Source organism: Syngnathus acus, chromosome 10 (genome assembly GCF_901709675.1).
Source record: "Syngnathus acus chromosome 10, fSynAcu1.2, whole genome shotgun sequence".
NCBI classification, from domain to species: domain Eukaryota; kingdom Metazoa; phylum Chordata; class Actinopteri; order Syngnathiformes; family Syngnathidae; genus Syngnathus; species Syngnathus acus.
The window spans coordinates 2,765,168-2,778,246 of NC_051095.1; the positions used below are offsets into that span (position 1 = coordinate 2,765,168).

The 13,079-nt window shown below is 48.0% G+C and overlaps 2 protein-coding genes and 1 long non-coding RNA gene across 3 annotated transcripts in view; all 3 read right to left on the reverse strand.

Moving 5' to 3' along the window:
* The window catches only part of LOC119129646 (C-type mannose receptor 2-like), a 902,042-nt gene that overhangs the window by 876,295 nt on the left and 12,668 nt on the right, over positions 1 to 13,079 (reverse strand). The window contains exons 22-23 of the mRNA XM_037263000.1: positions 12,895 to 13,007; positions 12,663 to 12,784 (exon numbers count right to left, since the gene is read on the reverse strand). Of these exons, the coding sequence (XP_037118895.1) occupies positions 12,663 to 12,784; positions 12,895 to 13,007 (235 nt within the window). The remainder of the gene's footprint in view (positions 1 to 12,662; positions 12,785 to 12,894; positions 13,008 to 13,079) is intronic.
* Positions 4,684 to 6,341, reverse strand: LOC119128278. The gene is made up of 3 exons (XR_005098962.1): positions 5,664 to 6,341; positions 5,124 to 5,361; positions 4,684 to 5,053 (listed from the first exon to the last, which is right to left on the reverse strand). It is a non-coding gene; the product is annotated as an uncharacterized LOC119128278 (long non-coding RNA).
* LOC119128252 (low affinity immunoglobulin epsilon Fc receptor-like) lies at positions 7,876 to 8,392 on the reverse strand. The gene is made up of 2 exons (XM_037260512.1): positions 8,257 to 8,392; positions 7,876 to 8,179 (listed from the first exon to the last, which is right to left on the reverse strand). The coding sequence occupies exons 1-2, from the start codon at positions 8,375 to 8,377 to the stop codon at positions 7,974 to 7,976; spliced, it is 327 nt and encodes a 108-aa protein (XP_037116407.1). The 5' UTR covers positions 8,378 to 8,392; the 3' UTR covers positions 7,876 to 7,973.

The window sequence follows — 13,079 nt, forward strand, 5'->3', positions numbered from 1 at the left end:
AAGGGACATGCGAGAGGTCAACGCAGATTTGATTTGAGTTGGGGAAAAAAAAAAAAGATTCTGACATCATGACCAGAGACAGGAACATCCTGGTGAAGGGAAGATGACTTAAGAGGAAATGAAAGAAGAAGATGTGTGGACAGTTTTTCTTCTTAGGTTATTTCGAGCAGCAGGCCTCAAGAGCCCCATCCCAAATTAGGGTAAAGGTCGACCATGTCACTCCAAGCTTACGTCCAGCTTACTCAGACATTTTGGTTTTATTGTTCTTGGAGTTGGAAATTACAAACGAAGAATTTTTTGGGGCGGCAGCATTGAAGTCGTCATTGCCGCAAATTGCATCCCCCAAAATATCATTTTTGCCAAAGGGGTGCGGTTGGAGCGGGGGCGGCTTAGAATCGACCCGCCGCCGATGGCGCGGCCCACTAAGTCGGCTAAAACGAATGCGAGCGAAAGGAAGAGAGAGAGAGGCAGCGAGGCTGGCAGCCAACGAGGACAAGCCTGGAAAGAATGGAGCCGCTTCCACACTGGAGCTGCGGCGCCATATCGCAGTGAAACAAATTGAGATTAGCTTTCGGTGAGCCGCCGAGGAGAAAAGCGGGATGGAGCAAGAAGTGCGCCCTGGAGATTGGAGCCTGAAAAGTGCTTATTATTATTCGGGAGAGGAATCTTCTCCTTGGGACTAGATTTTCCTGTTGTACTTTTTCAACACATTGTTGTTGTTGTTTTTTTTATATAGCAAAACCTTAACGACTACTCAATTGTCTGATTTATATCAGGAAGGGGCAACTGCCAGCAAGCCCGCTGAATGATGAATAAAAAACTACTAGCAAAAAAAAAAACCTGTAAACGTGCAAATCCGAACTGCAAAATTGACTGCAGTTTTAAGTTGTAATATCAGCATTCACCACTAGATGGCAGATGTGTTTTAGTTGCAATGTGACATGCAGGACAAATGCAGTACCTTGGTAATTTGACAATTTTGACTGAGTTGATTCTTGTGCGGGGAAAAAAAGTACAAAAGGGATTTTCTACTTTTTTTTTAGCAGTTTTGTGCCGTCATTTTTAGGCAAGTGAGCCAATTGTCTGTGTGCTTTAAAACCTTTGTTGGATCAGCATCGTGCACCTTTTATACATGCATCAAAAATGTGCCATCAAAAATGAAATCAATTCTGTTTTGTCCGTTTTTAAAATGGCAAGATAGAAATAGAGTATGCTGTCCTATGTGTAAGTAAAAATGTAAACGGCCTCCAGCATTTAAGCTCCCCATCCCATATCTAGATTTTTTTTTCCTCAGTTGAACTCACTTCCCTACCGCAGAGTTCGATCCGGAAGGCAGGCATCGACAATTATCTCTGCAGGACGACACGCCTGCTCGCCGGGAGGCAATCTCTTCCGCATGGCCCGATTGACAGCTGATCTGCCCCGTAAGGCCTACATGGAAAGTGGCCACTCGAGGCTGACCAGTTTGGCAGCCGAATGTAGCGATCGAACTCCGAGTCAATATCTAATCTCGTTGTTGCTTGTCATCCATGTGTGCCAAATCCTGTGATGAACACATGTCGGTCGTTTTCTTTTTTTTACCGGTGCACAGGTGTACCTAATGCTGTGGCTCATTCGTCGAGAGGACATAATGGCTAACGAGGAGAGCCTCAAATCACCCCCAATTATTTTGCCCGTAATGACACTGACTTGGATGTGCTCGCCATTGCGTTGCTGTAAATCTCCGTGGCGAGCCTCTCCGCTTTGCATCCTTCGAGCGGAGTACGAGCGAGGAGCATCTGTTGTCTGACGTCGCACCTTTGAACCCAAAACACATATTTAAGCCTATCTCAGCGTTTGCGCTGTCATGGGCGTGGCCGTGTTGCCAGGGCCAGTGTCTTTATTTTCTCGACCTTCTCTTTGCGAATTTTTTTGTCGGTCTAACCTTTTGGCTAATGAAGAAAAAAAAGATGTGATTCTTCTTGCCGTGCTCCTGCGTGAATGTTTGCTGTGGGCGTGTGGATTTAATTAAACCCTGCATAAATGCATGAACACGCGGCAGTGGGACGCCACTCGCGAGACTAATACGGCGAGCCGTGAAATGCGACGAGGTGCGATCGCGCCGCTCGGCAGCTTGCACTTTTGACAGTATCTTTGAAATGAAGTCGTTTGCATCAACTAGGGAGCTTCATTTGGATCAGCAGCACCTTCTAAATAGACTTTGGGTATTGTTTACTTTAAAAAAAAAAAAATCTTCTTTGAAGGCAGAGAAGCTTTTTTGGAGTTTCGTTAAGTAGTTTATGCACAATTCTGCTGACAACCAACAATAAAAGTACGATGATCAGTTTTGCTAGTTACATTGGAAATATGACTTTACTGATTACATGGTGTAAAAAATAACTTCACGGATTACTTCCTTTTTTTTTAAGTTACTTTAAAAGCAACAGCCCTGCTTACTATAAAGAATATTTTTGGTACTTCATTGGCGAGTTGAAGTAAATCGATATTTGCCAAGTCTGATGACGTGACGGGAAAATATGAGATTAGTTTTGATTGGAAAACATTTTGGAAATAACCGACATCACCGCCTGCCAGCCCGTGTATGATGCGGTCATTTATCCGCCGGCTGTTTGAGCGTAAGAAGGGTAGTCGCCGCGGTCCTGCAGCCTTGCGTGTGTCCAAGGTCTGCGGTGATTGATGTCCCTCCTCAGGCTTGTGGGCTTTGGGGATGGCACATGTGACCTCTGCAGATGCGAGTACATCAGCAACTCTCGCCCCACCTGGAGGAAGTCTTGCGCAACCTTCTCCTCCGGCGAAAGGACTACCGCGCTTATCTTACGACTCCTCGACATTATAAAAAATGTCGGACCATCCCCCAGTTATTCATGGAATCAGAGCAAAACTGTGGATTACTCGGCAAACACAATAAATTCATAATGGTTGACCCCCCCCTTTTTATTTTAAAGAGGATTTCGGCGAGGCAACGTGTGGATGTCCGGGACGACGGCGCGAGGATTAGCAGCAAACTGATGAGAACAGCACAGCGTGGTTAAACAAATCAGGGACAAGATGATGCATGCTCTCAGGCGCTCATTGAACACCTCGCGTCACGTCACACAGCTGTTTTGCCCGCAGCTTTGTCGCCTCGATAAATACCAGCACGGCCGGGCTGTCGTTTTAGCTTACAAATCAAGAGGTGAGCACAGGAGCGTCCCTGTTGCCAAGGTGACGTCACAACGGCGAACCGCTATCGTGTTAGCCGTGAGATGTGATGTCGTAACATCCGACAATCTGAAGAGAGGCGTCGATGTGAAATTAGTCACATCTGCATGCCCAGTGTCGCTCACCCCGCCCCTCCCCCGGGAAAGCTCGTGAGCTGTGACAAATGACTTTACAAGTGATTGGGGTGTGATTATTGATTAAGGGAATGATTGATCCAGTCATTGACCTCTACTTAAAAAAGGTGCTTAAGGTGACAGATAACTGCATTAAGGTCTCCCGCAAGAATCTGTAGAAGATATCCCGCTTTAGCACCGAAACCTTTGTTTAGGTTTGTCGTGCGTTTGCTCGACATCATCGTTCGGCACACTCCAACGCATGAACATGCAGAAAATAAATATTTCACACTGAATGTGCTTTCTCGAGTGACGAGGAAGATTTTTTTTTTTTTTCTCTCCCCTTTCCATACGGGACATATGACTGCACACATGTATGTGTGAACAGCATTGTGCACTTAGCTCTGCTGTCCTGTAATTGCGTTACGGTGCGCGCTCGCGTGTGACACTTCGGTTTTCATAACACTCGTGTTTTGTTTGTTCTGTGTGTGGGGAATGCGGGGATCCATCACTGTGAATTGATTGCTCACGCACAAACGCACGTGCTTCAAATTCCAAACAATTATGCAAAAACCGTCAATATTTTATTCATTGAACTTGGCATCCATCGACATTTTGTCATCTGCGAAGAAACAACACAGCTTACATTTGCTGCTTACCTTCGCTCGATGTCAATAAAAGCTGGAAGGATACTGTCTGTGCGTGCTTGTATGCGTGTGTGCGCGCGCACACACACACGAGTGAAGTAATGACGTCGACTTCAAAGATACGCCGTCCTCCGATTCTCAACGACTGTAATTACACGCAAGTTTAATTAATGTGGGAACACGGGGGAGGAGGGAAAAAGAGGAAGATTAGAGCAGCGCACTCTGAATTTCTTTGCACTGGCAAAAGTCGACTCCCAGGAATCTCTGGCGGATCCCAAATATGTCTTCCACTTTTGCAACTTCTCCATCCATCTGTTCCTTCCGTCTCATTAGTTTTCTTGCTGGCGGTTTTATGCGTCCCTCTCCACCACTCTGCCCGCTCGCCTCTTCATCATATCCACGACACAACAATCAGCCCGGGGCTATTTGCCAGCGATTTGGTGGGATTCTTCCATCGCAAATCCATCCAAAAACAAAAGCCACCGGCAACCACAACTTCTTCATTCATGCGGCGAGTAACGTATAGGTGGTAACTTATATCCTTCAGACCTAGTTTCTCAGTGACAGGCAGCCGAGTGTTATCCGCTTTCAGCCTGACCTTGTTCCGAGCGTCGTCACACACAGGACTTCAAGATCCAGAACAATTCTGAATAAGAGAGGCTTCAAGTATTTGTTACTTCCGGTTGAAGTTAACTGTCAAATCAGACGAAAACAAATTGCACTTTGTGTATTCAAAACAACCACATTTTGCCCAAGTCTGTGTAGTTTAATGCTAACAAACAATGCTAACGAATGATTCTGAACACGTATTTAAACACAAATAATGTAGCAAGCTAGCAAAAGCTGGAGAAGCATATGTTCATTTTTTGGGGGGTCAAAATGAGATAACATTACTGCAGCTGCCTGCCCGAGTTGTGAGATTATTGGTTTGCATCACACTGCCCCCAAGTGTCCAAAACGAGCATAGCGGAAAAAGCCGCTCAATTGAGGGCAAAACTTTCAACGCCATTCAAGTGTGGCACCAAAAGAAGAAGACATCCCTTTCAACCTTAGTCGGGTTCATTCAGTCCGGCTCAGAAGATGAGGCATTGGCTGAGGGAGCAGAAGAGAAAATACATTCAATGCATTGGCATTTTTTCAAAACAGGAAGCGGAACATTTACAAGCTGGAGCGTAATTGGCTGAAATGGAAGCGAAGCGAGAGGCGATTAGGAATCGCCACATACGGAGCAAACGTTTGTGTCGTCGTTCACCGTGTTGGCTTTTGGGCCGCTTGGCGAAGAACACGCCAAACGCCGCCGCTATCGCCACCAGAGCCAGGACCAGCGACTGCACAGCGATGGCCACCGCCTTCTTCCTGTCCTCCTCTTCTTCACAAGACAGCAAAGCGAAACACGTGAACTACTGTCGGCTATTCCCGCCACAGACGCCTTCAAGTTCCTGAGATCCGCAATCTCCCGGGACCTGAAGTGGACCGGCCGGCCTCATAGACTCTGTCCGGAAGAAGCCCCGGCAGAGGTTTTGTACTTTCTCAGACAGCTCAGGAAGTTCAAGCTGCCGCAGGAGCTGCTGAAAACCTTCTACACTGCCATCATCCTGTCTATCCTCTGCGCCTCCATCACTGTCTAGTTTGGATTGGTCACCAAACAAGACAAGCACAGATTGCAACGGACGATTAGGTTTGCGGAAAAGATAATCGGCACCAACCTCCCGCCATTCCAAGACTTGTACTTGTCCTCCGGGACCAGGAAACGCACAAGTGACCTCCCTGGCATTAACCAAAATAATGACAAATTAAGAATATAAGATTTAATATTGACTTAAACAATGAAGTTCTCAGTAAGAAAAAAAATCAATCAATAAATCAATGAAATGAAAACAAATAAAATCCAAAAGTCTAACGTCAATGCATGTGCTTGAGTACAAATATCTTAAATTTCAACATATTTCTTTTAAGCCTAAATTTAAGAATGAAACATTGTACAGGGGAGTATTAGCAATTGATAATTAACATTTCACAGCAATGGCAATTAAGTTGTGGGTAATCTTTCAGAAAAAAAACATTGTCTAGCCTCCTGAATATTATTACATTATTGGGATTATTGCAAATTAAGGAGCATGGCAAAAGTTATGTCATTAGATTCCTTTCATAAGATTTCAATCATTGCTGAGGGGCATCGAAACTCTCACTTAGGGCGTCCAGTCTATTTCTTTAAAACTGGGAGAAAATAAACGAAGGCGGGTTGTCAAATTCAAGTTTGACAAGTTTGTGCGAAAGAACGCACTTGGAGAAAAATGAAATCCAATTTCAAGTGCGACAACGGCCCAACTGCAGGCAGAATCATTGACAATATGAAGATTGCCCAATGTGGAAACACAGCAAGATCATGTTTTCACCCTAACTCTGCAAATTTAATGTCAATCAATACTGTTTGTGTTTTTGTCAGTGCCAGAAAGGACCAATTTTATGGTTTTTCTTTTTCCAAGAGGCCACAGGAATGAGTGTTTCCAAGTGATTACTTGTATAAATAGGTGCCTGTTGAGTATTTGTTTTGTCAACCAGCCTCTGATGTCAAGAGTCTCAAGTACGAGTTTGTTCAGATTTATCAAACAGTCCCAGACAGGGAAGTCTCAAATACGAGTTGGTTCAGATTTATCAAACAGTCCCAGACAGGCGTGCGTGAGTGTTCCAAAAAGATTCATTCAACCAAATCCATTGAGAGTTCATTTAAAAATGTGCCTTTTGTTTTTCAATTTAGCAAATATTTGTGGCAGAATGAACTCAACAGTTGAGTTGCCACGGTTTGAATCAATCGAAAGATGTAGAAAAAAAAAAAGACCAAACCCTGAATCGTAATCAATAGCTTTTATTTTGAAATTTCTACAACAACAGTGAAAACCAATTCTTTTCTGACAGCAGTGATTGATTAAAACACTGCAATCAGTAATCAAAAATGTAAGAAGTGGATATAAATCGACATGATATACAGTGAATTGTAGATGCGATAACGTAGCGTAGAGAGAACGACAGTGAAAACCAACATTTTTCTGACAGCAGCGATCCAGTCGAAAATTGCAATCAGTAATCAAAAATGCAAGAACTGGATATAAATTGACAGTGAATTGTAGATGCGGTAAGAGACCATAGAAAATGATGGAAAATACTGGAAAATACTTCCAGAGACATTTCTACAGTCGCAGACATCATTGGCAGTAACATGGCTCTCTAGTGATTCAAAATTCATTATTTGTAATCATACATTCTACAGAAGCTTTTCTTTCAAACAAAAAGCTGTCAAGTCCGGGCTCGCTTTTTAAAGGCGATGAGGACAAGACAACACGACACGAATAAAAACAAAACCATGAAAGATAGCAATAACCGACTTTGGACTTTCATTCCAGCCTCGAGACGATTCTCGTCTCTCCCGTTCTTACGATTGGGCTCTTTGAAAGCACTGGAATTTCTGTACAATGTGTTTTGCTCTTAGTCAGTAACTTTACGAAAAGGCAGTCAAAGTTAAGTCAAGCGCGCGAAAAAAAGAGAAAAGGACAAACCAAGTAGAGTCGAGTGCAAGTGAACATAGCACGCTCGTTCACATTGCATCTGGACACGACATCTAGTTGGCTGACAACAGCTAAGCTAAATGCTAAAAACACTTATGATAAGATAAGTTCTCTCTCCAGGCCTTCGGATATGTTGTCGGCCTTAGCTAGTGATATTTTCTGTCTTTTTGTGTTTTTTTTGGGTTTGTGACAATGGTGATACTATTTCTTTGGAGCACAGTAGGAAGGGCATTCAATCTTTGTCTTCGATGATGACTTGCTTGCATTGTCAATTTTCTCCATGGGCTCTTGGGCCGTTGGGAACTGACAGCCAGGCGGACTCTACGGCGCCCCCAGTGGCTCCGGTGAGGCAATTGGAAAATGCGCTGTGGGCATTTTGCACATGAAGCTGTTGACTTGGGCGCAGGACATTGGCTTCCATCTTCCAGTCTGAAAGAAAACAATCCATTTCAGTGGAGCGCAAAGCTCTTCTTCTTCCCAATGCTCATTTGAGGACGCACCTGCCGTAACACAGCCACGCAGTGTTTGTCGAGGCCGACACGCTGGATGGGTTCTCCCGCGGCCCAGTGGGTGAAGGTCACCTGGTGGCGGTCCGACCACACCAACGTGCCGGGAAGCGCCAGGTCGTTCAGTCCGGTCCACATGTCGCTGGTTTCTGATGGGAGGGAACAGAGCTCTCATCCGGTTCTCAGATGTTGACGGGGACTGTTAATTAACGGTTGGGATGCGCACCAAGGTGGGAGACATTTTTCACTGACGCCTGCTCCATCTCGGTGCGGATGGACACCAGTTCGGCACCAAGACTACGGCAGACGAGTTGCGCATCATCCCATTTCTTTTTGCCCTCAAACATTTTGTAGCAGAACCCGGCAAACTCCTCCCAGTCAGGTGCCGCGCATCTGGGCTCTGCAGGCGAGACCCCGTGTGAGTCGTAGTCGTCATGACAGTTAGCGTGAGATAAACAAATGGTTTTTGAACTCACCCCCGTCCGCAAAGGTGTGAGACACACCCAGCGGGTCGTTCAAACTGCAAATAGTAAAGCGCTAATTAGCCGGTGGCTCTTCATGGGACTTTTCCGTGAAGGTCGACCACTCACTGTCTGGAGGTGATCCTGTTCCCGGTGGAGCCCGTGTAGACTTGCTGTTTGGGAGCTCTCATCACAATACAATCTCCTCCGATGTCGTTCCGGATGACGCCGGCGTGAATGGCGGCCGCGCAGATGTGCGAGTCCTGCATTTACACAAAGTTGCAGTCACGGACGAGACGTCGACTGGTGGGTGGGCTCAGGCAATCCCCTACCTCCGAGTAGACCAATGTTCCAGCGACAAAGTGTTCCTCTTTGCCACACCTGGGCGGACAGTAGAACCTGCAGAAGACACACATGTTGTGAAATTGACAACAGGCGGTCATGAAACATCGTGTCAGGCGTGACTCACGTCATCGAATCGGTGAAGCGGACGCTGTTGAACTTTCTGGCGCAGGTCGTCTCATCTGTCGGACAAAAGGCGAGAGTTCGTGGCATGTTTTGCGGTTGTTGTTTTGGGCAACCAAAGCGGCGGATTTCACCTTCATGCGCGCATCCCAAGATGTCAAAGCGGAGGCCAAATTCTGGACGATTCTCCAGCGGCAGGATGAGGACGTACTGAGCGAACGCGGGCGTCTCAAGCAGATGAGTCCCACCGCCGATGAACTAGAAATCGAATGTTTCCTTGTTTGTTGTGACAAGATGGGAGGATGAGGTCGCGGTCGACTCCATTGGCTCACCTTCCCGTCCGGGTGTTTGGTCCACTTCTTCCTATCAACGCTCAGTCTCATCTCAAGTGGGATGTCCCAGGAGCGAGTATCGGTGCTATTACAGCCCTGGGTCAAGATCGCAGTCACCTTTCTCGTGTAGCTGAGGTTCACCAGGATCCAGCTGCCGAGGACTGGAGGGGGGTGGACAAAAGAACGCTCAGGAGGAGACCAAAGTGCCAAGCGGTCAATTTTCTAGGCACCATTTTTTGACGGCTTCCAGCAGGACTCCCCGTTGAGGCGGGCTTTATCTGGGGTGGCGTCTTCCATTGAGGAGGAGGCTTTGAAGGAAGAGTCTGCGACGCTGCCGTCGGCGATGCCCAGACTGTCGAGACACACTGAGGACAGCCAAAAGTCATTTGAATTCGGAACGGATGCGTCAAATAAAAATCTGGCCATGGAGCCCCTTGTGGGACTCCTTGCATTGTTTTTCTGGGAATGTGAAGAGTCCTAGATTCAGTGCAGAGCGGAAGATGGCGAGGCGTGAATCCCACCTTTCTGTTCACAGCTATAGACCATCTGCAGATATTTGGAGGGGGCAGGGCAGGACTTGTCCTCCAAAACCTCAATGTGGCATTTTTGCTGGCTGTTGCACATTTTCCTGTAGCGAGGGACGATGCCTTCCACTGAGCAGGTGGTCTCTGCAAGTTACAACACATTGGTGAGTATGAGCATTGATGCACTGGAATGAGGAACCAAACGAGCATCTGAACGGTTTGTAAGCATTGCTTCATTTTCATGAAGTTTCGTAGCAGGCCAAAGTTGTTTGGAGACTTTCAGGAGAAAACCAAGCGAAACGCGTCGAATGGGCCTTCAGAGGTAGGCGGACAAATGCCTTCATTGGCAAATGGTGGATTCTCAGCTCTTACCGTTTCCCGATGAGTCGTCGTCGTCGAATGAGTAGTCGTCGTTTGAGTCTGCGTCCTCCTGGCAAACGTCGTCACTCCGCCGACCGTAAAAGGCGGACTGGATAGTGATGCGGCTTTGCTTCTGACCCTCAGCCTCACACACGAGATCAGCAGAATGCTTGTCGCAGACAAGGATCTCCTTAAAGCCTGCCAAAGCATCGTCGTGTCATTTTTGTCTCGTGTCGTTTGAAGCCAACGTTCAAGGAGACTTACCGTCATGAGGGCGCGGCGCTTTTGACGTGTCTCCTGCAAGATAAAAGAAAACGACGCAAGTCGGCACGTTGTGAGAATTGGTCGAGCGTCGCCGCGTCTTACCGCTTTTCTTGCAGATGTAGCCTCTCTTCTTCCGGCAATCGTCAAACTTCCAGCGGCCGTTGCTTGTGAGCAGGGAAAGACAGGACGCACCAGCGGGGTCACCGGGGTCATCTGGAAGGAGACGACAGATGCTCAGCTCCATTCCTCGCAGACAAACATCGATTGGGTTTTTGAGCCACCTTCGTCCATGACGACGTAACCCAACGGGGATCCGTCAGTCCACCCGCTGCCGTCTTTCGTGACGTTGTTGTCGACGCCCAACCACAGAGAGGGAGCGCTCGGGAGTAAAGTGTACAGACCTTTGGAGGTAAATGGTCAACTGAGTTTGAGACAGTCCACGTTGGGGGAATCCAACAGCTCTGATCGCGACCGGACAGACAGACAGACAGACAGACAGACAGACAGACAGATGGCCAGCCAGCCAGCCAGCCGGCCGGCCGGCCGGCCGGCCGGCCGGCCGGCCGGCCGGCCGGCCGGCCAGCCGGCCGGCCAGCCAGCCAGCCAGCCAGCCAGCCAGCCAGCCAGCCAGCCAGCCAGCCAGCCAGCCAGCCAGCCAGCCAGCCAGCCAGCCAGCCAGCCAGCCAGCCAGCCAGCCAGCCAGCCAGCCTACTTTGTATGAAGGTCTGTTCATGTGAGTCGGCGATACTGAGCAGGTCGCCTCCGCGGCGAAGGCAGTCGTCTCGCGCCTCCTCCCAAGTCTTGGTGGGCTTGCGTTGAATCAGGTAGCAGAAGTCGGAGGAGGATCGCTCCAGCCACCAGCCGCACTTTGCACTCCAGCCTGCAAGCGAGAGTCGAGTCACTTGAGGGCAAACGGGCGACGAGAGCCCACCGCACGTTGACTGCCGAGTGGGACGCCCACCTGCCGGCGGAGGAAGAAGAAAGTCTTGGACCTTGGCTGCAAGGAAGGAAAAGAGAGGACACATTAGCACTCTTCGATTTGCCTTAAAATGTGACGTGCATTATTTATCAAAAGTATGATTATGATGATGAGAGAGCACGTGGTCATCATCACTTGCTGACCTTTTTTACAGATGAATGGCTGAATATTGGTGCAGGGCCAGTCCTCAAGTTTTCCAGTCTGCGACAAGGCAGCGCAGTCTCCACGTCCGGCCGGCCTGTTTGGGACCCATGCGATCTTGCCCTGCGGACGACACGCCAGACGTGACTTTGGCGCGTTTGGTCTCGCTTGCCACCGCCGCATTTGCTCCAAAATGATGAGTCCTTTTTTCCTCCCACTAATCAACACTTTCCCACAGTATGACTTGAATTCATTGGACAATTTTCATCCACTTAAATCACAACTTGAGTTTCAGACTTTTTATTCTCAGAAATGAGCGACTTTGACTTGTAAAAATCTGCATTTTAATCATACATGATTTATTTTTTCACTTCGTTTAATTTTATTCTCATAATTTCACAACTTTGTCCTTGTTAATGCCCCATCTGATTAAACCCTTCAATGTTTATCTCTTCTTGTAACATGACGGGCATTCTTGCCAAAGTCGAACTTTTGACTACTTTTGTAGGCCGCTCTAAACGTTTGGCTTACTGCAGGTGTTGCGTTGCTCCACTCAAAGTTGCCCTTGTTCTTCTTGAGTCCCACCCAAGATTGCAATCCTCCTACATATGGCGCGTGAGCTTGGGGAAATCACAAAAAGCGAGAAGAGCATTCAAACGTGTCAGACGTTGGGAAACGCTGCGGGGGGGGATGGATAACTGGCATCGGCAGTTTGACCCTGGCGCTCACCAGCCAAGAATTTGCCCTCGTCCCATGAGAGGACGCTGGCCAGGTGACCTTTTGATTCTTGGCAGAACTTCTCGGCATCCTTCCAAGTGCGCTCCATCCTCCCAAAGTGATAGCAAGAGCCCTTGTACAGGAAGTCGCCAGGGTCGCAGTAGGAAGCTGAAGCCGGCAAGAAACATGGATTACAAAACCACAAGGGGGCGCTGCAGGCTTGAAAAGAAAGAAAAAGCGTCGCTGCCACTCACTCTCCACTCGATGGTAGCCCAATCCGTAGTCTTTGTAGGAACACAGCCGACCCACCGGGCAGGCTGCAGGAGGATGACGTGATTGCATTTTTTCCTCCTTTCAGCGTCAACATGACAATGGGGGTTCAGACTTACCGTCGGGCGACCGCTTGCACATGTACGCCAGTGAGGATCCGCACGAGCCATGTCTCCACTTGCCAGGCTGACTGGAGGAGTGCACACCTTGGTTGACGTACGCGCAAGACTGAAGGTGGGAGCTGTGGAGAAAAATCATAAAAAAAAACCATACACACCCGAGAAACGGTTTACCCTTCTTTCTCTGTGCCCCGCCTGACAATGAAAGAACGCAAAGAGGTGACCTTCTTACCTTCCGTCTTGACGCGAGTCCCTGTTGGCGTAGGCCGGGGTCACACCGGTGTCGGACCAAGTCAGCTTCTTTTCCCCCTCTTCAAAAAACTGACACCAGTCCTTGTTGCAGTCCTGCGGAAACCAATCCCGGTTGTCAGTCAACTACCGGTAGCGAGCCAACAGCAGCCTGCGCTTGCGTCTCAC

Bases quoted from the DNA above. Each gene is read 5' to 3' on its own strand.
- LOC119128252 (XM_037260512.1), bottom strand. From the start codon at position 8,377: ATGTTTGAGGGCAAAAAGAAATGGGATGATGCGCAACTCGTCTGCCGT. The intron at 8,180-8,256 runs GTGCGCATCCCA...CCCTCCCATCAG, and splicing joins GAAAAATGTCTCCCACCTTG to AAACCAGCGACATGTGGACC.